Consider the following 27721-nt stretch of genomic DNA (forward strand, 5'->3'; position numbering starts at 1 on the left):
TTTCTTTTCTTTCTTTCTTTCTTTTTTCAGGTTTTTCCCTCTCTCTCTCTCTCTCTCTCTCTCTGAATAGAAGTCATTTTCTGAGATATGAAATCGCGTAATGGCTCTGAAAAGCGTCGGCTCTGCTATTATTTAAGTGGAAAACGTACACAATGCACCGAGCGGGGAAACACGAGCAAAGGCCAGTGGATTCAGCTGCAACCAACACGCCTCGCTCTGACCACAGCCCATAATAACCCATTTCAGGCATTAAAATGAGAATGCTCTCTCTCTCTCTCTCTCTCTCATCCTGTCAGTTGCCAGATAGCTGTTGTGCTTTTTGAAATTTTCCGCAATTCAATCCTCATGTTCCAATTCCCCCCATTCTGCATGGAGAGCAGGAGCGCGGCATTTTCACACATCGCATAGAGGTGAAGTGTGGGGGTTTAAACAAAGGACAGAGAGAGAGAGAGAGAGAGAGAGAGAGAGAGAGAGAGAGAGAGAGAAAGACAGAGAGAGAGAGAGAGAGAGAGAGAGAGAGAGAGAGAGAAAGAGAGAGAGAGAGAGAGAGAGAGAGAGAGAGAGAGACGCATTTGTTTCGGGAAGGCAAAGCAAGACTGCGTTTTGGGATTCAACCCCCCAACGGAAATCAGCTTCATTGATGCACAAACTTTTGCTGTAGAGTTTGTTTTAAAAATCTCTCAAACATTCAGTGTCCCAATTCAGGGGCTGCCACCTAGTAGACCGCATCCTTCGAAGGCTGCGTAGATCCGTGAAGGCTGAACTGAAATGAGACGGTCTGCTCTACACATTTCTCGGCTGCATATGAAGAAGCCTTTGAAATGGGACGGCCTAGTCACGCCGCTGTGATGCAATCAGCCTTCAAATGCAGCCTCCGAAAGGACGCAGCCCCTGAATTAGGACACAGCTCTTAACACAGGTTTTTTAAAATTAAAATAAATATCTCTGCTCACCGAGCACTTCACTATACTATACTATACACAACTACTGGGTAGGGCCTCACTTTGCTCTCAAAACAGCCTCAGTTCCACAAAATGGTGAAAATATTCCTTTGAGATTATGTTAAAGTCATTACGTCATGCAATTCATGCTACTGGATTCAGATCCAGTGACCGAGAAGGCCTCTGAAGGACACTGAACTCATTGTCATGTTCATGAGACCAGTTTGAGACCACTTTTGCTTTGTGACATGGTGCATTACCATGCTGGAAGTAGCCATTAGAAGATGGTAAACTGTGGCCATGAAGGGATGCACATGGTCAGCAACAGTACTCAAACATGCTGTGGCACTCCAGCGATGACTGATTGGTATTAACAGGCCCAAAGTGTGCCGAGAAAACATTCCCAGCACCATTACACCACCTCCACCAGCCAGGCTGCACTTTTCCAGTTTTCAGCTGTCCAGTGTTGGTAAGCCTATGCCCACTGCAGCCTCAGCTTTCTGTTCTTGGCTGACAGAAGTGGAACCCAACGTGATCTTTTGCTGTTGTAGCCCATCCACCTCAAGGCTTGACGTGTTGTGTGTTCTTAAATGCTCTTCTGCTCACCACAGTTGTACAGAGTGGTTATCTGAGCTACCATAGCTTTTATGTCAGCATGAACCAGTCTGGCCATTCTCCGCTGACCTCTCTCATCAACAAGGCTGCAGAACTCCTGTTTGCTGGATGTTTTTTCTTTATAGCTAACCATTCTGAGTAACTCTAAAGATTGCCTGCTGTGTGTGAAAATCCCTGGAGCTCAGCAGTTACAGAAACACTCAAACCAGCCCATCAGTCAAAATCACTGAGATCACATTTTTTCTACATATCTGCATGTTTTTATGCGCTGCACTGCTCCCACATGACTGGCTGATTAGATAACTGCATGAATGCGCAGGTGTGTTCCTAAAAAAGTGCTCAGTGAGTACATACAAAAATCTTTGTCTACACCAGCAGCGTTTTAAAAAATCTCTACATCCACATGAGAACACAAAAAACACCTAAAAACGCTAGCATGACAATGCAAACCCAGAAGGAGTGATAATGCTCCATAATATTTGATGTCATACAACTCAAGAAGAACACTGCAAGTGGGCTGCGAAGCTAAAGCAGAAATTTTCTAACAACATGACAGCGGCCAAACACTGCAGGCCGTCAGACATGGTTTTTTCAGATATGTTTTTTTCCTTCTCCTGTAAAGTCACCATATTGGAGATATGAAGTTTTGTTCCGACAACAGTGATTGTTGGGACAGGTACAACAAGTCACAACAAGTATTTGCTGGCCATGATCTTTGGGCCCTCAGGCAGCATTAAAAACAGACATGATTCTGTGGTGGTTCAGAAACACTTCTGAAAACCACTGTCTGTGAAAACAGTTTGTCGCTGCATCCACAAACACAAGTTAAATCTGTAAAATGCAAAGAAGAAACTGTACATAAACAGGATCCAGAAACACTGCCACCTTCTCTGAGCCTGAGCTCATATAAGAAGGACTGAGGGGAAGTGTAATAGTGTCCTGTGGGCACATATCAACATTTGAATTTCTTTATGGAAATCATGGACACTGTGCCCTTTGGGCTAAAGACCACTCAGCTTGTTATCAGTGCACAGTTCACAAGCCAGTATTCATGATGGTATAGGGGGCATTAGCGCACATGGCATGGGTGACTTGCACATCTGTGAAGGCACCATTAATGCTGAACGATGTATATATGTTTTGGCAACATATGCTGCCATCCAGACGACGTCTTTTTCAGGGAAGGCCTTGATTATTTCAGCAAGACAATGTGAAACTACATTCTGCATGTATTACAACAGCATTGCTGCATATTAAAAGAGTCCGGGCGCTAAACTGGCCTGCATGCAGTCCAGACCTGTCACCACTGATAACATGTGCCGCATTATGAAATGAAAAATATGATAAAGGAGACCCTGAACTGTGGAAAGGCTGAAATTCTAGCTCTTATAGGCAAGAATGGGAAAACATATCACAAGTTTTTCCAGTTTTTTTGGATATATATACGGATTTTTTGTTTCATTTTTCTGTATTTTTCATTTACTTTTTTGCACCTGCTGTTAAGTGCTATAACTAATTAATATGTGTTATACTTAAGCTGAGTTTGTGCTAAATTGGAGGACGATAACGTAAAATATCAAAGTTACAGTTAGAAACGTATGAGATATACCCAGTCAGCTACATTCAGGCTTATGTCTACAGGTTCTTATATCTGGGGATAAATCTAGATTCAAGGATGATGTCACAGTCTCAGGGCAGTTTAAAAACAGCCTAAATGTTCCACATTCATATTTTTTCCACAGTTATTCTACTGACGAATATCAGGTGATGAGTAACAGGGTAAATGTGGAAAGAACAGACATGTCTCATTTTTATTCTCTCCAGAGGTTAATGCCTACAGCACTGATCTGAGGCTAAAACTTTCACAAAACGGTCTACATGAAACAGCTACAAACTTCTCAGCTTTGTGAAACTGGTGTCATGACACAGCTCTGTTTGCTGTGCACGCAAACCGGAGGTGTAGCACCACAAAATAAACAAATAAAAATCAAATGTATTTTTGAAATACTTTGTGTAACTGTTTTGTTTATTATTTTTATTTCTTTATCATAACAATTGGGCTGTGTATTGGCAAGAAACTGGCGATACAATACATATCATGATACAAGGGTTACGATTCAATATATTGCGATATACTGCGATACTGTAAGCAAGGCGATATACTGCTATTTTTTTGTCTAATTTTCTAAAACTTCATAGTATAAAAAACACCATCATATGCATAAAATATCAGTAAAAAAAAGTCTAATGGCTGAAAATAGATTACAATACTGCTATCAACACAAAATGAACCACTGTCTGCCACGAATCTTTGCATATAAGTGACTAATTAAAGAACGGAACTGTGTTTTTGAGAATCGGTACAGTATTACAAAATACAATATTGCGATACTCAAGTGTATCAATACTTTCTTACAATCCTAATAACAATAATTATGCTTCAAACAACTCACAACCTGCTTCAGAATATAAAGCCAGCCAAGTAATTTAGCAGAAATAAAGTCCTCGACATAATCCTCAACCACACTCATCAGTTTTCCCTCATGTTTATCCTAATGACTGCATTACACACTAAGTTATGACTGGATCTGCACTACCGAGAGGCTTCTCAGTTTGTGTCAGCAGTGAAGGAGTAAATGTCTGTGTGTGTTTAAGCCTCTCAGACGTGCCTGAACGACGCCCACAGCAGTCCGGAGTCCACAGCGTGCCAAAGCCTGAACACGCTGATAATTCCCAGAGAAAAGCACGACCTGCTGCAGCTACAGCAGCTCTGCGCTCACTTTTACTCGTAGCCTGCCTGGGCTTACAGCATGTTTTACTGTATTATAATTAAACATTCCTGTCCTGTTCATATTATGTTCATCTTCCACCGTCTTTATTTTGCTTTTTCCTCCAAATCTCCTTTAAAGCTGACACACATGTATATCTGGCCATTTGTGTTGTAGTGTTTTGCTCTGCCTTCTGTTCTCCCCCCTTGTTTTGTTTTCCAGGTTGTATTCTTGTGTTTCTTGTCTTTGATGCACCGTAAAGAAACCTTTGGAAAGGTGCAAAGTGTAACACAGCCTGTTTGACTAGCCATGTTAAAACTATAAGTGACCAAACAGGCCTTTTTATTTTTTTATAAAGATGTACACTTATTTATGGTTTTGAGGATCACTGTAAGCTGAAGAATAACAGCAAACCTCTTTCAAACTCCTCCAGCTTCCGTAGGGCCTCATCTCGCTCCTGCTTCAGCTGCTTACTCTGAAACAACAACAAAAACAAACAGGTATTTGAAGTCTTATTTACACTGCAGTACAGCTACTTACGGCTGTTATTTACATTGTACTAGATAATTAGTGTTATTTACACTGAACTACACTTAATTTGACTGTTATTTACATTGTACTAGTTCATCAGACTGTTATTTACACTAAACTACACTTAGCGTGACTGTTATTCACATTGTACCACAGTTCTGTAGACTGTTGTTCATACCAAACTACAGTTATTTAGATATACACTGTACTGGGGTAATTTAGACTGTTGTTTACACTACAAGAACTATTAAATATGTTTAATCTGTTTGTAGTTTAACTGCATTGTATTACTGTTAAAATGTTACTGAGACTACAGAAGTTGCACCACCGTTGTTTAGACTGTTGTTTACAATGTAAATCAGCTATTTAGACAGACATTTATACTGCATTGCAGTTAATTTGACTGTTATTTGCATTATACTACAGTTAACTTGATTCCTGTTCACTCTATATTACAGTTAGACTTTTATATACACTAAACTACACTTACGTAGACAGACTGTTATTTATACTAAACTACAGTTATTTAGGTTGTACATTGCTTTGCAATCTATTTTCTTTATTTATTATTATTTACACTGTACTACAGTTAATTAGACCGTTACTCCTGCTGTATTTGTGTAATAATGTAGTTATTCAGACCAAAATTTACGCTATTTACACTATATTACAGCAATTTATACTATATTTACATTGTACTGTGGTTAATAAGGCTGTTATTTATACTGTACTACAGTTAATTAAAGTGTAATTTGCATTATACTACAGTTAACTAGATTCTAATTCACTCTATATTACAGTTAGACAGTTATTTATACTACACTGCGGTTATTTAGACGGTACATTGTTTTACAATCTATTTACATTGTTTTTTACACCTTTCTACAGTTAATTAGACTGTACTTGTGTATTATGTAGTTATTCAGACTGATAATTACACTGTATTACAGCACTTTATACTACAATATTTATATTGTACTGTGGTTAATAAAGCTGTTATTTATACTGTAGTACAGTTAATTAGACTGTTACAAAAATATGGTTATTTAGACCCTATACAGACCCTATATTACAATTAGACTGTAATTTACATCTAAATCTAAACTACAGTTATTTAGACTGACACTGCACAATAGCTATTTCACCTTAATTACATTGTGCATGTGATTTACAGCTATTTACATTGGTAATATACACTGTACTACAGTTAAACTGTTATTCACATTGTATATACTATGCAAAAAAGGTTCTATATAGCATACAAAAAGGATTGGTGCCACATAGAACCCTTTTTAAAAGGTTCTTTGGACAGTTTTTGGCACTGTACTACTTATAACTACAACTACTTACATGCACTGTACCGTATTTATTTAGACTGCTATTTACTCTGAACTGTTGTTCCATCTGTACTACAACTACAACTCTGAATTAAAGTTATTTTCACTGTTGTGTTTGTAACAGTGATTAAACAACCAGCCACACTCACCTCCATCTTGGTTTTCTCATGCTCTTTCCGAAGGCTCTCGTACTGTCGGATCGCTGTGGAGAAACAGGGGGTCCAGTAAGCCATGATTCACAACTGACCACCACCACTGAACACAGTCTACACCTACAGCTGCATCACTTATGGCTGAAACTTCAGCTAAAAACTCACGGGGAAATTTTAACAGCCCACCATTGGCCTCATTACTGAGCAGCTTAGTCGTGTGATAGGAAATGCTAATCACTTCAGCTCTATGAATACTTTCTTTCCAAAACTGTAAACGGTTGGAGCACCACAGGGGGAAGCTGTGAGTCCTGTTTGGTTCAGGTTTGACCACAGAAAGTCCATCTGTGGAACTAGCATGAGTTGGGTGAGTAACATCAGACTCATCAGCTTCCACAGAAAGACAAACCATGAGTCTAATACTGAACTTCCTTTTTTCCCTGAAAAAATAGTGCACATCAACCTGGCCATAAATTAATGTATAATTCAAATAGAGCACATCTAGTTTTAATGAGCTTTAGCAGACTCAACAGAGGGACACACCTTTTTAGAAGTGTCCATAGTGTGCAGCTTGGACCCCTTAACATCTCAGTACTAGTTTGCCACACCCAAAATAAGCCTAAGCATTACTTGAAATGGAAGGTGACTCACAATTGCCACTGTAATTTAGTCCAAGACTAAAATTAATCCATGTTCAGAACACAAGCCATAAGTCTACACCTCACTCAACTTGAACCTGAGAGTTCTTCACTCTCAAAACCACATAATTTACTTATTAGTTTAATAGTATATCCTCAATAATTTATAGTAGTTCCTGCACAATTCATAGTAGATACTGAATAATTAATAGTTGATACTGAATAATTTATAGTAGATACTGAATAATTCATAGTAGTTCCTGCATAATTCACAGTAGGCACTGAATAATTTACAGTACTTCCTGCATAATTCATAGTAGATACTAAATAATTAATAGTAGATACTAAATAATTCATAGTAGATACTGAATAATTCATAGTAGATACTGAATAATTAATAGTTGATACTGAATAATTCATAGTAGTTACTACATAATTCATAGTAGATACTGAATAATTAATGGTTGATACTGAATAATTCATAGGAGATACTGAATAATTTATAGTAGATATTGAATAATTAATAGTTGATACTGAATAATTCATAGAAGATACTAATAATTTACAGTACTTCCTGCATAATTCATAGTAGATATTGAATAATTAATAGGAGATACTGAATAGTAGATACTGAATAATTCATAGTACATACTAGTTGATAGTTGATACTGAATAGTTCATAGTAGATACTGAATAATTCACAGTAGATAGTGAATAATTCGTATTACGTACCAAATAATTAATAGTGATTACTTAATAATTTATAGTAGATACTGAATAATTCATAGTAGATACTGAATCATTTATAGTAGATACTGAATAATTCATAGCAGATACTGAATACATTGTTACTGAATAGTCGTTATAATAGTTACTGAGTAATTCGATAAAAAGTCTTAAGATCACAACATGACAAAGCTATTATTATGATAAAAACAATTCTGTTTTATCTGTTTTCTGCTTGAAGTGAAAATATTGTGATTTGAAAAATACTCAGGAAAATACAAATTAGTTTACAAATGTTAATACTTTTACTTCTACTCCAGTACATTAGTTAGTAATGTCACCAATGTTTTATTCTGTTTCATTTTGTCATCAACCTTTAGTTTCTAATTCCTTTTTTTGTGTTAAACTGCATAATGTTGTGTTAGTTCAGCATCTGTTCTGCTCTGTAACTGGTCTCACCTGTGGTTTATCGTTTCACTTTAAACCAAAGGACTCAAGAAGAGAAGAACAGAGTCGGTTCTTATGGTGCCAGATGCTCTACTATAGTTCCACTGCGGTTCTGGAAGTGATTTTCATACTTCAATACTTACAGTTTATTGTGCACAGATTCCTTAGTAAAGGCAATGGTTCTTTTTAGAACCATTTCATGCTTAAATGGATCTTTGCATGGTGAAATGGTTCGTGCTGTATATGGTTCTATGTAGCAGCAAAAAGGGCTCTTCTATTATTATAATAAGAGACTACTGTGTAGAAGAGCAATAGAACAATTGCAATAGAACAATAGAAGAACCCTTTTTTGACGCTATATAGAACCATTTTCAAAAAGGTTCTAAACAGAATTCTCTATCAATCTGAACAACTATTTCACCATGTAGAAAACCATTTAACCATGAATTGGTTCTACAAAGAACTCGTGGTTCTACACAACCGTTAACTTTAAGGACCCTTGAAGAACCATTTTTAAGAGTGTACTCTACTGTTTGTAGTTGTGACTAATGTTCTCGTGAACCTCCTCCACTTGTTTCATGACGGAAAATACTTCGTTCCTCAGTCAACATTGCTGCGGTATGAAGGAATGACAATGAAGTCTGGCCTGCGCTGACCTGTGATGACCCCTATGAGTCTGTGCTGGGGCTGAAGGGAGCAAAGTCCAGACCAGCAACAGGGCAACGCCTTATAGTCCTGTCAATCAAGGTGGTCCAAATTATATATACATAAACATATAATTTCTAGAACTGACTGACTTAAACGTGCAGAAAAGGAGCTTAGATGCATCCTCCAGTACAAATGATGGTCCTTCAGTGAAATGAAGGCTCATGTGGAAATAAAAGTACTTGAAAGCAGCCAAAAAAAGATACTATGTCCAAAAACTTATGGATAAGCCTACTGAGTTGCCCTATAGGGCTGGGGTTGAGTTTGTAAGGCTCAATTCTTCTCTTTTTGGGCCACAAAATAAAATGCTAAAGCTCCATGAAGTGCTTTCATAAGAGAATTTTCCGTTCCACCTTAAATGGAACTGAAACAGTTACATTCTGAGGCGCCAGAATGCAGCTGCTGCACCATTTAAGGTGGAACGGAAAATTCGAACATGAATACCAACACAACATAACGAAATTAAACAAAAAAAGGAATTAGGAGCCGAAATATGAATGACTAAAATGAAACGGAGGAAAAAGCAGATCACTTTCCTCACAGAATTAGCCTGTCTAGCCGTGCTAAACGCAGGAAAGTTTACTAGCCTCTGCTGAAAGTCCCCCCACACAGACATTTGCCCCCATATATGGACATGTAGCGTAACATACCTGTGGCGGACAAACCCGCTCAAAACAAATCTCAGATTCGCACAACCAAAATTCAAGCCTCCTTAGGCAGCTTACCTTGATCCGAGAGCTCGTTTATAGTCCTCATTTGCTTCTCTTCTTCAGCCGCCATTGAGGAGAAAGTTACCAGCTTTACCTTCTTTACCTGCTTTACCGTGAGAGCAACAGGAAGTGACACTTGGGCGCGCGTCTGACGATTAATCGGGGTACCGGTATGGCGGTTTCACACTAAATCGATATTTACCAGCCCTGCTAATCTGCCCCACTGTGGGTTTAATTCAAGCCTAATCCAACACACCTGATTCAGCTGATAATCTGGATTAATGCTGCCTTCACATGCTGGTTGGATGGGCCTAATCCCCCCCCTTGAAAAGTTGTAGTGAAACTCCACCGGTTTTTCAAAATATCCGTATATTTAAATGGTTAAAATGTAAACAAAGTCGTTCAGAGTGGTTTGGTGTGAATATAAATAAGTCTATTAGAAATCACATAACAACTACACAGGGAAATAATGATTTAGGCCTGCAGTTAGCACTATGCTAAGAGGCTTTCATTACTTAAAGTGGGGGTTAAAGGGGAACTCCACTGATTTTTCAAAATATCTACATAATTAGATGGTTGAGATGTAAACAGAGTCATTCAGAGGGGTTTGGTGTGAAATGCTCCGTTTTAGAGAAACTTGTAGAGTCAGAATTGTTCACAGTGGTGGTGATAGGAACCAGACATCCACCTCTAAAAGCTCCCTCACAAAAAGTTATTACATGAAATGGATTATGAATACGCTGCCTGATGTCTGAGACATTGTTTTATGATTGTTTCGATATAAGATTTTGGCCTTCAGCCAGCACTGTTTATTGTTTCTGCAGAATTAGCTGCAAAGTACGGAGCCCTGCAGGTGACATACTGTATAAATAACGATAATGCGTGTTCTTCTGATATTTGTATATGGTGTTGTTGATAACAGTTATATATCTTGATAAATAGGTTTTCTTTGGGGACTGTTTTGCCTCACAACACCCTGCATGTATCCCTCCACCATGAATAGCTTTAGGCCCAAACCTTTACCACAAAACTATTGTAAAACAGTGTCTCAGACATCAGGCAATGTATTCATAACCATTTCTTGTAACTTCACGTGTTGGAGCTTTTAGAGGTGGATGTCTGGTTCCTATCACCACCACTGTGAACAATGCAGATTCTGTAGATCTATAACAGAGCATTTCACACCAAACTACTCTGAGTCACTCTAAATTATGCAGGAATATGGAAACATCAGTGGAAGTTTCTTCCAAGCAAATAAACAAACAGCCTCAGCATCAGGAGAATAATATAATTTAATTCATTTGTAAATCAACACAGAAATAGACTTTGTGTATACAATAAAGATGTGACCATGACAAAGGAAGAAGGGGGATGCTCAATATTTTGGAGATCACAGCACACGTCACACTCCAAAAACACAAAATTGTAAACATCTTCTATGTTCATTTAACGAACAGCTTGCAGCCAAATGGGAATGTACTGATGGACTTGGGATGATTAGATCTGTGCTGTTCTCTATATGCACTGCATGTTTTCTATATTCTCCATGTTCTAACAGAGCAGGGAGAACCAAAATATGTCTAAACTGGAACTGAGAATGTCTGTTTACAAACACTTTAGATCATCAGTCAGTCAATAATAATCATAAATAATGCTTTATGTGGTCTTAAATCCACTGTATCTGGGGATGAAATATGCCAAAATTAAAATACATAAATCATTTTCATCAACTGCATCACCTTTCTGCTCACGTGAAACAACAAACACAGACTGCTTGCAGGAATGTTGACAGTAAATAAATATTTTTGTTGCAGTCATAAAACCTCATATCTCCAAAATGGTAACTTGACAGGACTTTTAATGTACGGAGATATGATTAGTAGTAATTCTGGACCATTTCTTTTGGTCCATTCATCATGAAATGTTTACACAATGTAAAGGGCAGCTGGTGTTTTCAAATTGCATTTTAAAAAAATGAAAACGAGTGATCACCGCGACCCAGAAGGATAAGCGGTTTAGATGATGAAGATGGATGAAAATGAGTGATGAGGTTTTAATGACTGGTGATATCCTAAAACAGACAAGAGATGAGATCTTATTCATGACTCAAGGAGAAAGAACATGCCCATATAAGCAGCTCCAGGTCTAAGTCAGCTTTCTCTATGGGGAAAAATGAAAGTTTTTTCACACCCCATGGTGAACAAAATGCTCCAAACAAAAATGTTTTGCCGTCAGTTGAGGAGTTTTTCCCCCATGTTTCGCTGAATCCTCTGAATTATGAGGTCATTAAGGAGCTGAAACATGTTTCTTTTTTTCTACAGCAAACGGGTTTTGGGCAGGAAAACGCTTGCATTACTGCTACTGAGTGCTGATTGGTTGGCAAGCGGAGCAGCTCATTGGCTGTTCGTGCTCACCGATGTCACCAACCTACATGAGGCGCCGTTTTAAACTCCTATAACGTAAAAATATAACAGCGGTGTTAAAATGTTTTATCCTGTTTTGAGTTCAGCAAATGAATGTATTCTTTTAAACTAAATATGTTTAAATCTTTCTAAACTAATCTTACTCGAATGCTCCATCTTAACCTGTTCATTTTGGACTCACTCGGGAGTGCCCTCTAGCGTTCGAGAAACCCGGAAGACATTAGAGAGTGAAAATTCTCCAAGATCTCTGGTGCTAGCTGGTGAGTGCTAGCTGGTGAGTGCTAGCTTGTAGCATGCATGTGGCATTACTCATAATTTGACTGCTAAACAACCTCTTAACTCGAAAGATCCAACAACATTTGGGGGAAAATGTATAGGACAAAAGCTGTAGAGCGTTTATTGCTACAGCAACTATTTTCAAAAACATCCCCATAGAGATGAACGGCTTAGCCTTGGAGCTCCTTATATGGCCGTGACGATGACTACAGAGGTCTATGACAAACACGTTGTTCCCTTTCAGCTCAAATGATTTGGGACATTTAGACTCAAGAAAGGGGAAAAAGGTCCAGCATTTGCATCTTCTATTGATTTAAAGGTGTGTTTACATGTGGAAAAGTACCAACAAACAATAAAATCAAAACAAAAACAGACAGGGACTACAGTAGGCTAATCACAGTTATGTATTCGACCCACACAAACACATCCTGATACACACGGCAAGTCTACGGAGGGTACACAACTTTTCAACTTTGTTTAACGCTTTATTTAAAGGGGCGAAATACAAGGACTTTAATAAAAATGCTTCATCACCATATAGCGTGCGCTTTATTAACCCTTTATACTGCAAAGTCCTGAATAATTTACAAGGTGTTCAGATTAAGCTGCAGTTTAAGAGGTTAATGCTTTATAAAGTCCTGAATTAGGCCCCCATATCTAAAGCATTACAGTACTTTGTTCTCTGGGTGGAGGTGGACGCAGGTGCCAGAGGTGAGACAGGTGAGGGGGCGTGCAGATCACATGACCTCTGCCCTTTGAGCTCGGGGGTTAGGAGGTTCCGTGGCGCGCGGCGGACTCTCTCGGGTAAAACTCGGCCAGCGTGCTCTGAGGGATTCTCTTCAGCATTTCTTTAGGGAAGATACGCAGCAGCTGCCAGCCAATGTCCAGAGTTTCAAACACCGTCCTGTTATCATAGGGACCTGGAGGAGACGCACAGAGGGCAGTATTAACGTTACAGAGTTAATCTTTACAATGACTCAGGCTCAGTAACAAAATAACTTGCTTTTAGTTTTTTTTCGGCTCTCTTTCTGTAAATGTCACAGAAGTGCGCCACAAAACTTAAAGAAAAGTAGGTAACATGATAACAGTAACCACTGAGCCTAATGTTAACAGGTTGCTAGTGGGGGATGGGCTTTTTTAACCAATTTCCAGTAAGTTCAGGGCCTTCTTAGAGCTGCATTATGTAAGATTTCTTTCTTAAAAATTGAAAGAAGTAGCACAAAGTCAGAAAAATCGGGTCATTTTTCACACCACGTCACACATCTTTACGTAATAACATCCGCACAGGTGCAAAATGAAGGCCCGGCTTGATGTTTATGTCTCAAACGCAAAATCTACATTATCTTCTCTTTCAATGATCAGATTCATCCGCTCGGGGAAGGGGACTGAAGCACAACTCACGTTACATAATGCTCTCCCGCACGTTGTCTGCAATTACACATTTTCACCAGAGAGGTCTCCAAATCCCCAAAACTTACATAGTGCATCTTTAATTTTTGGGATAATCATGAACATGGACTAGCTTTAAACCTAATCTAAAAAAATCAGCTCATATCACTCCAATTCTGTGTCAGTTACACTGGTTACCTGTCCCGCTTCATATCCGGTTTAAAGTCCTCCTGCTAACTGACAAATCTCTACATCTTCTAGCCAAGCTCCTGCACCCTCACTGCCCTGCCCGAATACTTAGGTCCTCCGACCCAGGTCATCTAGCTGTCCTAAAATTTAGACTGGTCACTGTTGGAGGCAGATCTTTCGGCGTTAGAGAGCCGAGCGCTAGTCTGAGCCTGAACGCCAGTTTTCTTTTGTTTTTGTTATTCAGCAAAGCTGAGTTATGGAGCAGAATTAAGACTTGTCTTGAGTTCTTTGGAGAAAAAAAGCCAAGTAGTTTTAGTGAAGAAATAACGGTATCAGTGACACGTTTTAATATCAGTATCAGAAAAAAGTGGTATTGTGCCATCTCTACATTTTATTTATAAATATTTTGGATGCATTGCTCACAGAAACAAGCAGAGAAACAGTATTGAAAGAGCAGATTCTATTCTTTTAATCCATAGTTTTGGACATGTTTTGTTATGATTTGAACTTGAGAAGTTTTTGTTTATAATCATTATTAAAGCAAACAAAAAAATGGACACAGAATGGAAATCAACTGTAAATGTAATTCATCCTGTCATCACTGTACAATTAATTATGTAAAAGCACTTAAAAAGTACTACAAACTGACATTTCCCTAGACATCTAAGGGTTAAGCTGGCCCTGCTGTTTGAACAGGGTGATCGGCTCTACAGCCCTATTTTATTCCCAGGTGAGAAAAGGCCTTCGGGATGCTCTGAAAAAGTTCCACATTTTCTTTCCTCTCCTGCACTGAGGTTGTAATGTGGAAGTGAACTATGTTCCTCATATTATTTGTGTAGAGGTAATAGCTTCACCTCCAATAGAGATCTCTGTGAAAGGAGAGGCTCAGCTTCATAAACTCACACAGGACTGAAGGCCACCGAAAAGTTTCCGGAGAACTGGGATGAATCGGCCCGTGCCGATAAAGTCTACATAAATATTCCTCTATTCCTTTGTTCCCTCGGCAATACAATATCACTGGAAAGAGAGCGGACATGGGCAAACATGCAGCGGAGACCGTCTGTCACACGCACACACAAAAGAAGACAATAATGTAGTTGAAGGCCGTTGTGCACTTGTTAGTTAGGCCACAGCTGCAATGAACTATTAGATAGAAAATCCTCCACAGCGCATATGGTGCAAAAGAATTCACTTTAATATTTGTTTACTTTATCAGGTATTTGAATAAAGCATGTGCCATTATTTCATATGAAATAAACAATAAAGAACACAAACATAAATCACTACATCAACCTAAAGCGCAAAGATCAGTCGCTAAATCAGCTGAAAACTCAAAAACAAAATCAGTAAATCAACCTAAAACACTTGTTTTTTGCTGCTAACAATATAAATGACTTTCCTGTTAGAATATTTGAATACTATTACTTGAAATGGGGCGTTTGATTAATATTAACATTAAAGGTAACGCTTTATCTGGAGTGGTCCTTTGTAGATGATTATAAACTCTTAACAGATTATCAGTAACACCAACAACATATCAATGAAGTAGCAGTAGTGAAGTATCTGAATGCACTGAAGTAAATATCTTGTAGATGTTCTGTTGCTACATTACTTACATTAAGTAGTCCTGTTAACATGTTACTTCTATTACACAACACCTAACCTTACCAACCTCAACCCAAAACATAAGACTCACCCTTACCCTGGCCCTAATCCTAACCCTAACCTTAACCTCAACCCAAAACCTAATCCTAACCCTAACCTTAACCTCAACCCAAAACCTAATCCTAACCCTAATTTAACCTCAACCCAAAACCTAATCCCAACCCTCAGTCTGGCCCTAATCCTAACCGTAACCATAACTTCAACCCAAAACCTAATCCTAACCCACACTGTGGCCCTAATCTTAACCCCAACCTTAATCTCAACCCAAAACCCAAATCCCAATCCTAACCCTCACCCGGACTTAAACAGTTCCTGTTATCTTAACCCTCATATGTTAAATCCCAAACTACAGCTCCAGCAGTAAAACACTTCAGGAGAAAAAAACACCACAACAAGAAAAGAAAGAAACAAACAGAAAAGTATGTTAAGACTCTTCAGTCCACACTGTTCTCTTACTGGTGGGACTTAAACAGTTCCTGTTATCTAAACTGACGGCAGAAATGCAGCTATTGTGAAGCTGCACAAAGGCCGATGGAGAATTTCCACCAACAATTCAAACTGTGATCAATATGAAACGTGGTGATCAGTGAGGAGGTAAAGTGGATATATAGAGAAAAGAAAAGGCTCTGACTGCACTCAGCGAAACAGCCAACATACACTTCAAAAGCCGGCTCTTGTGTTTACACACATTGGTACTTGCGGAATTATGGGGATCGAGCGTTTCTCAGTGTTGGTGCTACTTTGTTTTAAATTCTAAACCTAACCCAGCGTTCGGCGACATGCGGCTCTTTTACTGCCCTGTTGCAGCTCCACAGCAGAATTAGACGTGTAGGTAAAAATAAAATAATCCTCCTTTACAGTAAAATAAAGCTCTGCTGACCGTTCTAACACTGTTTTAATAATAAATGGTCTTAAACGCCGGAGCTAATGTAGAACTGCTAATTCACCCTTTAACCCAGAAGGTTGGCGCACAGAAAGATTTAAGACAAACAGCCGATAATTTGGAGACGAATGGACTTATTTGTGTTCATAATCAGCTGGTGTCCTGATACGTTTAATCTGCAACGAGAAACTGTCAAACACTAAAAAGTCACGAAGCTGAAGTCAGTTTCTCATTCGCCAGCTTCTTGTTCGTATTTTCCCCGATCCACCTTAAATAGTGGATTTTATTAGAAACTTTTCTAAGTTTCCTGCCAGAGATGCGAGAAAAGCAGAGCTTAAGCTTAAAGCAGAGCAAAGTAAGTCTGCATTTTCATTTATATTATATTTTTAGCCGATACAAGTACTTTAGCACATACTGAGACTGTTTACAACTGCAGGAGCTGTAGTTAACTATCTTCTCCAAGCTTGTTTGAGCTGTTCAATGACATTGCTGTTAGCAGCAGTTTGAAAAGATGTGGTGGAGCTTCCTGTGTCCTGGAAGAAGCTCATGTTAGCCTTCATCATCCCAGCTTGGCAGCATTGTGTGACAGAGGGAGAGCTAACTTGCAGCCTACAACTAAACTGGGTGGAAAATAGGAGGGTTAAGTTGTGTTTTTGTACCTTGGGCAATAAAGTTCTTCTCAAACTTCTGCAGGAACTCCAGATACAGAAGGTCATCAGAGGTCAAAGCTTCTTCACCCACCACGGCTTTCATCGCCTGCACGTCTTTACCGATAGCGTAGCAAGCATACTGAGAGAGAGAGAGAGAGAGAGAGAGACGAGAGAGAGAGAGAGAGAGAATATAGCACCTCATTAATACAGTCCAAACTGTTCACCTGTATGGAGAGTAGAGATGTGACCTCACACTAATTCATTTCCATTCAATTACGTTTCAGAGTTAAATGTAGGCCCAAGCCCCATTTTACCCCTCGCCTCTACCACTTAGCCCTACCTTCCGTTTTGTTTGTGCATGTCTAGCAGTAGGGTGTCCTGATTCTTGTTGAGATAGAGGGGTAGGGCGAAGTGTTAGGGCTACATGGCCCTCCAAACGGAGGTTTGTCAGAGATACGCTCCAAACAGAGTGTTATGGGAAAAAAGAAAACCAGCAACATGGAGCACAAATGACCAAAGAAACTCACAAATGTGAGAACTTTCTCTGTTAAAATTACAATAATCATTGTATTATCTAATGTCTCGGTAGCTAGCTAGCTAAATTACCTGTTCCAGAATGTGCCCGAATGTAACTGCTGCTCCGTTTAAGGTGGAACAGGAAAATTAGAACAAGAAGCTGGCGAATATCTGACTTTAGACTGGCAGGGTCACCTACAGTGCAGCGCTAGTAGCTGTTAATGAAGTAATGTTCTTTTTATTTGAGGGTCCCATTTCATAGAGGAAGATTTCAACCACTACCCTATGTAACTCTGTTCCAAGGAGCAAGACAACACTTGAAAACAAGGGGTAGAGGTCAAGCAAAAAGAAACAGGATTGGGCCATACAGTGAACAGGCACCAATGTGACAAATGTGAGGAACTTTTACACAAAATATTTGATTATAGACATTAAAAACTATACAGTAAGCTTGTTTTTCCTTTGGATTTTTGTGTTTGAAAATTGTCAGTTTTAAATTTTTTGGCACACTTAATTAAATATTGTTACTTCCACTTATGACTGACTATAATATTGCAAAATTGATGTAGTTGAATGATAATACTTGATGCATTTCAACACCTTAATTAACGTTAATTAATGAAAATGAACAATAATAAACACGTCATGATCAGGGTGAGCAGTCTGTGGTTTACCAGCTGGTTAGAGACGTCTGCGTGGTCTTTGCGGGTCATTCCCTCTCCGATGGCGGACTTCATCAGACGAGACAGGGAGGGCAGCACGTTGATGGGGGGATAAATCTTTAAATACGGAAATAAACAGAGGATAAAACATCACAGGAAAATATTCTGGAAATCTTTACAGTTTCATGAGCTATAGATGGCTCTATATAGAACCTTTGTGAAAAGGGTTCTATATAGTATAGTACCAAAAAAGGGGTAACAATAGTGGAACCTTTTGTGGTGCTTTATTAAACCCTTTTCAAAAAGGTTCTATATAGAACCATCTACAGCACATACTCCATCAATCTGAAGAACGATTTCACCATGCAAAGAACCCTTTAATCATGCAGAGTGTTCTTTGAATGTTCATGGTTCTATTTAGAACCACTTTCTTTACTGAAGAACTCTTGAAGAACCATCTTTTTTAAAAAAGTAGCAAAGCAGTCCTAATCCATTTTTGCATGATCTTTTTTTAACTTCTCCTTATTGTCTACAATTAAACAGGCTGCTTTTGTTACTGGGCCTTTAAGGTTGATATATGTAAATTACCTCTGTTCTGATTGGCTGCTCTGTAATAAGCCTCATTCAGGCAGTCATATGGAAATGTGCTTGTGACATCACAGATATTCAGAATCAAAAGAGCTCAGTTTCTGTATATGGACTGAGGAGTGAAAAGAACGTAAACACATTAAAAAAAAAGCAAGTAAATTTGAGTTTTCCATGGCATGGCCCTTCAGGTATAAACAGTATAACTGGTTGTGAGCTCCGTGTCGCATCTGCTATTGCATAAGCAGGTAAAGGGAAGCGTCTCACCTGTCTGTTATGCAGCTGCCTGTCCACGTAAACTTGACCCTCTGTGATGTAACCCGTCAGATCAGGGATGGGATGAGTGATATCTACAAAGGAAAAGAAAGGAAGGAGCTGTTAAGAACAGCAACAAACCAAGAAAAGATAAAGCAGCTGTTAAACGCCCAAAGTCTTTACTGTAAACACCACTGAACCCCCGAACGCAGACTGAAATTACAGGGCAGTCTGAGCTTACAGGCACACGGCGACACAAGCTTCACCTACAATCCACGTTTACAACATATCGATCCACAGACACTGTTTACTAAACCACAATAACCATCCTGGAGGCTCTTCTACAAGGAGCGGCCTGCGGTGATAGTCTGGAGAAATGAAGGGAATGACGGGGGAATGAGAGAGAGAGAGAGAGAGCGAGAGAGAGAGAGAGAGAGAGAGAGAGAGGCACGACCAAGAGAAGAAAAAGGAAAGAGAGAAACAGTGAGCAAAAGAATGAAAAAGGAAAGAGAAAGAGGGGGAGAGAGGAAAAAAGACAGGAGTGAGAGAGCTGGACAGAAAAAGCAGAGAGAGAGAAAAAAAGGAGACAGAATTAGAGAGAAAGAGAGAGAGAGAAAGGAAAAAAAAGAAGAGAAGGAAAGAGTGCAAGCAAAGGAGAAAAAGCAAGAGAGAGAAGAGGATGAAAAAAGATGAAAGGGAAAAAGAGTGAAAGTGTGAACAAGAGAAGAAAAAAGGAAAGAGAAAGAGTGAGCAAAAGAAGAGAGGAAAAATATAGGAGCAACAGAGCTAGACAGAAAGAGCATGGAGAGAGAAAAAAAGGAGATAGAGAGAAAGAAGGAGCTAGAGAGAGGAAAGAATGAGAGAGAAAGAGGGAGAGAGAGCAGGCAAAAGAGAGAGAGAAAAAAGCAAGAATGAGAGTGGAAGCAAGAGAAGAAAAAAGAGAAAGGAAAAAGAGTGAGAGAGCTAGACAGAAAGAGTGGGGAGAGAGAGAGAAAGGAAAAAAAAGGAGATAAAGAGAGAGAGAGAGAGATAGAGAGAGAACAGAAAGAAAAAGAAAACGTGAGAGAGAGAGCGAGAGAGAGAGAGCGAGAGAGAGAGAGAGCGAGAGAGAGAGAGAGAGAGCGAGAGAGAGAGAGCGAGAGAGAGAGAGCGAGAGAGAGAGAGTTTCCTAATACAGCTATAATGGGGCAGACCCATTCAGAAACACACACTGGTCTTTTACAAGGATGTTTCTATAGTAACCAAAGAAATGGAGAATGCTCATCTCTCTGTGCTCTGAACAGAGAATCAATACAGAAGCATCACTCCCACCTCTCTCTCTCCCTCTCCCTCTCTCCAGTAATACCTGTGCAGTCTGCAGGATTGTGGTGCTGAAGCTGCAAGCCGGGTGATTCTCTCTCTCAGTACTGTGTGTTCAGCAGGTGAGTGTGTAACTTCACACAGCACAGTGTGTGTGTGTGTGTGTGTGTGTGCGCGGATGGACTGTATGGACAAAAATGTGATGTTTGATAAAGCTGTCGGATGTCGATACGAGAAGCGATAACTCATTATTAAAATAGTGTGCCCCTAACTGGATGTGACCCCTAACTGGAAGTACAGACTTTTTTTGGATGTGTAAACAGATCAGATCTGCAAAATACAAAATTACAAAATCATCATTTCACTATTGTGAATCTATCGCAAAACAAAATAAAAAAAAATGAAATATTAACAGCTGCTTATGTCAAAACTGAGAAACAAAGCATTACCTCAACAGCTTTTTTAACAAGGGCTACACAAACAAATCAATATATTTATTGCTTGTATTGACACACAGGATTGATTTCTGTTTAGTTATTAAGTATGTTTGTTGATAAAAGAAGCCATTACTGCCTGCACAACTAAAACACAACACTGGGTGCGAGAACAATCCTAATGTTTGATGTTGTTACAGGCATGTAGTTCAGGCTGGACTGTTTGAGCTCTGCAAGTGTGTTTTGTAACTGGCTGTTTAGCCTAATGGTTAAGTTCCTTGTCCACGTGTGGGAGAGCAGCAGGGTTTAATTCCAGCGAAGAAAAGCATTTGTAAGCCTTTGGGCCGATAATGATATGATGCCTCTCTGGTGCTGCACGTGAGGTAATTTGATCTGTTCAGTCATTGCATCGAATGTGATTATTGCAGAAACTGATATCACGATAACGGTAAAACATAATTAATTGTGCAGCCCTACTGTGTGTAGTTCTGTCATTAGGAAGATGCTGTACAAGTGTGTATTATCACTTATTTATTTTCTTTTACATACAAAAATAACTGGTTTTGATTCAGTAGCTATCAATTTAAAGCTCCAGTAAACCTAAATCACTGAGTGCGTTTACATGCACTTACTAATCTGATAACTGAAGAAAATCAGATTTTGTCAGTAATCCTATCAACACTTTACATGCACTTTAGTAATCAGATAATTGAGAAACTCTGGATCTACATGAGTCAGACAGTAACCGGATTGCTGCTTTACAACCAGCCAATAAACTCACAGAATAAGACGTGACGTAAACATAACGCAACATAAACACTGCCTGCTTATTTCTAGTACCGCTGTCTGCTTTCGCGCATGTGCAGACTAAGAAATCCAAAAGAAATCAGAGTAAGAGTTTACATGCACTGAGAAATCTGATTACTGAGCTAAAATCCAGCTCTCTTTATCGGATTTCTCGATCATACTCTGAACTAAGAAATGAGAGAATGCCGTTTACATGACCATTTAAATAATCAGATAACTGCAGAAAACTGATGGTGATCGTACTATTGAGTGCATGTAAACCTGTAATAAATAAATATATATATATATATATATATATATATATATATATATATATATATATATATATATATATATATATATATATAAATATAAATGTATTTATTTATTTATTTTTTGGAACAGACACAACATAGAGTAGTATGTAGTATGTGGAGCTCCTTTCGCTGTTGTGTTGAGCGGCATAAATTGTTTTGGAACCCTTTGTGAAGTCTCAACTGAAACTGACTACAAATATAATCACTCAAAGAGACTTTAATTCAAAGGGGTTTGTAAGAGGGGACAGCAGTTTTATAATAGTTTTACTACATGATATATATTTTTTGGTCTGGGGGGATGGTAACCCCGTGCATTTATCACTCAAATCTCGCCCTGTGTGTGTGTGTACACATATACCGTCATTCGGCATGGTGAGGATGGGAATCTGCGTGATTGATCCGTTTCGGCCCTCCACTCTCCCGGCTCTCTCGTAGATGGTGGCCAGATCCGTGTACATGTAACCAGGAAAACCACGACGACCCGGCACCTCCTCACGAGCGGCGGACACCTACAGGCATAGGCAACATTAGTTTAACTGTAAGTGCTGACCTAAATGTTACTGTGACTCTCTCTCTCTGAGCCTAACCCTAACATGACCCCAACCCGACCCTGGACCTTAATCACATCCACGACCCCCAGCCTAACTACAGTTATAACTGTAACCTAATCAAAAGCACAAAAAAATAGATATTATAAAAAAACTGCATAGTACAAACATACAGCCTTCAACTTACATATGTTTAGTATTAACTGAATGAATACAGTGGCCCTAAAAAGTATTTGGACACTAACCATTGGTAACCATTGGGTTTTTTAGGTTTCTTCCTAAAACTGTTTAACATGATATTTTATTTCAAAGAAAAACACTTCAAAATCAGACTGATGGTAGAATATGTAGAGAAGCCAGGAGAAGAACTTAACCTGTACTAAGCGTTCTGAAAAGCATAGAGGTGGAAATGTCAAAGGCCCAAATGTCCAAATACTTTTGGGACCAATGCGAATAGCTAGCTCATGAAATATAAATGGTAATACTGAATAAAGGAAATGTATTTCAGTATTTATTTTAACACTGACAGGACACTGTATGTTATATGTAAATCACAGCTAATTCATTTCATTGAATTGAAAACATTAAATCCATGAGGTTATGCTCTGGAAAACTAGGAGAGAAAGAAAAACACTTTCATATCAAATTAAAGCCAACACACAGTAGCACACACCGTTTACATTTCAATAAGACTGCTGAACACTCATTGCTGATTAGTTTATATGCATGTGAAAGCATGACCTTCTGCTAACCTTGGCAGATGTTCGCCCATCAATACATGCTGTGTTTCACGTGCTGGCTTGTTTGGTCTGTATCCACTCAGAAAGTGCTCCAGAGGCATTAACATTTAACTTACTTTCATATTCAAGGCACTTTCATAGTGTACTATGACTAGCCTTTATAAATGATTGCAAGGTAACCAATGATCTTGAGCGCTGTTAGACTGCTGCCTTCATTAACCCTCTTAAACTTGTTAAGTATTACAGAATTACACAATTTTTTTGTTTTTCCATGCTCATGATAACGACTAGATTCACCCTTTCCCTCTACATCTGTACGAAAGAGTGTATAGCCTTTGCCTTCTTTCTATTCATTAAAACAAATAATATAAGTTCCAACCTTCAGATCACATGTGGCATTCCTCAGGGGTCCATTCTTGGGCCAACTGTATTTTCTATTGCTATTACATTTGCTTTTTCATATGTCTAAATGGAAGCGCGTAAGGCCACTGCAAGATTTTTAATAATTACAATACATTGTCAAATAAGATTTAATCTCGTCTTACTCAAATAAAATAGAAGTCATAAGTCCAGACCATTTCTCTGTACAGCTGTATGAAAGAGTATATAGCCTTTGCCTTGTTTCTAATCATTAAAACAAATGATTTAAGTTCCAGTCACATGTGGTGTTTCTCAGGGGTCGATTCTTGGGCCAATTGTATCTCCTATTGCTAAATTACTATTTGGCTTTGTTTGCATTTATATTTTGATTCATATTTACTTTGATATATGTTGATTATGATAATGACAACTGAAGTTAACATTTCCACAGTCCTTTGCTCTTTCATATGTCTATATGAAAGGGCATAAGGCCACTGCATGGTTTCTAATGGTTACAATACATTGTCAAATAAGATTTAATCTTGTCTTACTCAAATAAAATAGAAGTCATAAGTCCAGACCATTTCTCTGTACGGCTGTACAAAAGAGTATATAGCTTTTGCCTTGTTTCTAATCATTAAAACAAATAATTTAAGTTCCAACTTTCAGATCACATGTGGCGTTCCTCAGGGGTCGATTCTTGGGCCAACTGTATTTCCTATTGCTAAATTACTATTTGGCTTTGTTTGCATTTATATTTTGATTCATACTTACTTTGATTTATGTTGATTATGATGACAACTTAAGTTAACATTTCCACAGTCCTTTGCTTTTTCATACATCTATATAGAAGGGCATAAGGCCACTGCACGGTTTCTAATAATTACAACAAACTGTCTAATAAGATTCAACCTTACACAGATGAAACTGAATTCATAAGTCCAGACCATTTCTCTCTGTGTCAGTATAAAAAAGGTATGTAGCCTTGTTTTTAATGATTAAAACAAATGACTTGAAAATAATTTAAATTCCAACCTTGTCTCATTCATATTATTTAATAGTTTGAGCTCCATTAATGTGACTACTGATTAATTAAAATGAAGTCGTTAGTCCACACTATTTCTCTCTATGTCTGGACGAAATAGTATCTAGCCTTTGCCTCGTCATTACTAAATAAAACAAATAACTGAATAAGTCTGAACCTTGACAATTAGCCACAGTCATATGTGGGGTTCCTCAGGGGTCAATCTTTGGTCCAATTTTATTTTCTATTGCTAGGTAACTTCTATTGCACTGATCGGAACTTCTATTGCACCACCTGCAGAAGATTCCTACAAAGTGATGAATGAGGTCTAAAATGAGGCCTTTTTCCTCACAGCAACACTTCAAATGATCAATGTAAAGACTACAATGATAACATTTTCAAATCTGTGGAATTTGTAAAGCAAAAACCTTCACACTCAAGACAATGCTGATGTGACTGTTGCACCTTGTTAAAGGGAGAGGAGGGGTCGCAGTAAGCTTTCTGAAGGCTCAACCTTCGCGTTTACAGAAAGAGAGAGTAAGTTAAGTGTTAACGTGAGCGATTACGGACCAAGGTCACAATCGCGCAGTGCAGAAGGTCGTGCTTTCACATGCATCTCAATTATTTGGAATGTGTATTGTGCGCTTTGGCACATTCATACATCAAAACATGCGGCGGCGCCCAAAAAAGGGGAAAAATATTTTATATATACACACAATATATGTAGAAAAACAGGGGGTACACTGCAAAGAAAAAGCCAGAAGACGTCTCATCAAAAGAGCTTTTCTCTTCGACCGAGCACCTAATAAAAATTAAGTTAAGGTATTTTCCATGAGGCTGAGGAATGCTTTATTCTTTATATGACAGAAGGAATGCTTTATTCTCCATCTCTTACTCTATGTGCTCCCCCCACCCGTGTGTGTGTGTGTGCGTGCTGCCAAATACAGGTTAATGGCTGTTCTGCTTCCTCTAGGAAATTGTGAGCGCCTGTTTAGACCTCTCTAGTTCCTCATAAATGCTCGTCATCGTCACGGCTCTTCAGCAGACTAAGAGGCATGTGCTTCTGTGCCTAAATGTGATATTGTATGTTTATGGAGTGGCAGATGTTTCCGAAATCCCTCTATTATGGGTGCTGGAGACACAAAGCCTTGCAGGAAACCCTACACCTGACCCCAAAACTGCCCAGCACTCTAAAACTGCTCCAAATGTCAAGAGCTGCTTGTTGAGTGTGTGTCATGGCCAGACGTCCTCCATTCTCCTGCTGTAAACAAACACTCATTGCAATCCGATCCCAACATCAAGACATCTCGTCCAGCTGGGCCTGAGCTTATGGTTTAAAACTAAAGCTGACAATTAGCAACAGAAGACTTGTATAGCAAAGTGTCTAGAATGAATAATTAATGCCTAACAATAACAGTTTCTACCGTGCAAAATGGCAACTATGCATGTAAAGATTCTGTTTTAAACAGAACAAACTTATGTTTGTTAATGTGGGCCACTTCTATTGGTCCATTCTACTGCTGTTTTCAAATGGGGTCAAATAATGCCATTCTGGGCTTTTGCTTTTGTAATGAAACACTCAAATACATTCAATAATATCCTTATAACAATAACTGAAAATATACAGTATGGTGCAAAAGTCAGAGACCACAGCCTTCAAGTATTAAAAGCCATTAAGCCCAAGTTGTTTATATCTTTCAGCATCAGGAGAAACAGAAAATTGCACCGGCAAACAATACACAACATTCTTTTCAGCTTATTTTATCCTTTTCTCAGTAACGTCCTCTTGACTGCTGCACATCCTTTCCATTTTAGTGGACTACCAAGTGTCCCAGGTGGTTGTTAGGAGTCCCATTGTCTCCAACTCCAGTTTTTGGAAACTCCTGTTTTTTCACTCATTGCTGTTGGTGGAACAAAACCTTGTATCTCCAAAATGGTAACTTTACAGGAGAAGGAAAAAACATACTTTTAATGTAAGTCTATGGAACCAGACTTTTTCCAAGTCATTGTGGCCTGTTTCTTTTGCTCCATTCATCATGAAATTCACACACAATGTAAAGAGCAACAGGCAATTTCAAAGTCGGCCAAAAACTGTTGTTCCAACAGCAGCGTTGTCTTCCTTAGACTTCCTTCTTCTTTGTGCAAAGTGGATTATCTGATATCTAGTCTCCTCAGAAATATTCACTTGAAAAATGAACAGTTGGTACTTCATAGCTGTTTTGACTGGGAATTAAATGAATGAGGGGTGGTCTCTGGCTTTTGCACACAGTTTTGTATACATTTAGGAAATAGTTTGTATGTTTAGTTCAAGAGCAAACAGATGTTCTTACTCCACATGTTTCCCTAACTTTTTTTTTTATGTTTCTGCCATTATACAAGTTTTAAAAAAAGGAAGACTAATGGTATTCAGGCACCACAGGAGTCCAAAGTGAAGAATGTCACGTCACGAAAAAAATCCTTGTGCTGTTAATGGAATAATCTTTGACCCTCATGCTGCTCACATGGACCACCGAGTGCACTGATGAAGTAAGAACCTGTTTTTTGTTTAAACTGAGGGGCTGGCAATTTATGTTCTTAACTAGAACTAGGCTGGTCAGCTAGCTAACAGGCTAAAACATAGCCAACAGCCTAAACAACTCCATCATTAACATCACAGGGTTGAATTAAAGCACTTATGGTATGATTCACTGTAAGACAGCAGTATGAAAGTCTAAAAAAATATATCTTTTGAGTGTTTTACACGCTGCAAATGTCCATGTTTCAGTCAGTGGTGGCGTCAAACCCAGGCTGAGTCTCAAACGGTTCTGTACTCTCTAAAGCTATAAAACTTTAGCAACTCTAGCCTCTACAGCCGAATAGTGCATCATTTGCCCAGTATGGATGTGTCTAAATCCCAAATGACTATTTATTAGCTGTATTTTGCACTGTTGGACTGCAGGATCCAATATTTAAATTCCTACGTAGTGCACTATATAGAGAGCAGGGAGCCGTTTTGAGATTCAACCCCAGCAGAGAAGAGGGGGACGGCTGGCTTGGTGGTAAATTAGACTCACGGTGGTGCTCCGGTGATCAAAAAGTACTTATAAAGTGAAAGTGTTGCGTTAAACAGTGCTGTGTTATCATATGTTCATTATTATATGACAAAAAGTTTAA

General features: G+C 38.7%; 2 protein-coding genes across 2 annotated transcripts in view; both read right to left on the reverse strand.

Annotated features, from left to right (window-relative positions):
* Nucleotides 1-9741, reverse strand: part of shtn1 (shootin 1) — a 62671-nt gene extending 52930 nt beyond the window's left edge. The window contains 3 exon segments of the mRNA XM_036592594.1: nucleotides 4739-4799; nucleotides 6342-6394; nucleotides 9583-9741. Coding sequence (XP_036448487.1) covers nucleotides 4739-4799; nucleotides 6342-6394; nucleotides 9583-9637 — 169 coding nt within the window. The 5' untranslated portion in view covers nucleotides 9638-9741.
* A 1100-nt stretch (nucleotides 9742-10841) lies between these two features.
* atp6v1ba (ATPase, H+ transporting, lysosomal, V1 subunit B, member a) overlaps nucleotides 10842-27721 on the reverse strand; it is a 55480-nt gene continuing 38600 nt past the window's right edge. Inside the window, exons 10-14 of the mRNA XM_036593057.1 lie at nucleotides 22255-22405; nucleotides 19073-19155; nucleotides 18233-18337; nucleotides 17052-17181; nucleotides 10842-13186 (exon numbers count right to left, since the gene is read on the reverse strand). Of these exons, the coding sequence (XP_036448950.1) occupies nucleotides 13035-13186; nucleotides 17052-17181; nucleotides 18233-18337; nucleotides 19073-19155; nucleotides 22255-22405 (621 nt within the window). The 3' untranslated portion in view covers nucleotides 10842-13034. The remainder of the gene's footprint in view (nucleotides 13187-17051; nucleotides 17182-18232; nucleotides 18338-19072; nucleotides 19156-22254; nucleotides 22406-27721) is intronic.

Source organism: Colossoma macropomum, unplaced genomic scaffold (assembly GCF_904425465.1).
Source record: "Colossoma macropomum unplaced genomic scaffold, Colossoma_macropomum, whole genome shotgun sequence".
Taxonomy (NCBI): domain Eukaryota; kingdom Metazoa; phylum Chordata; class Actinopteri; order Characiformes; family Serrasalmidae; genus Colossoma; species Colossoma macropomum.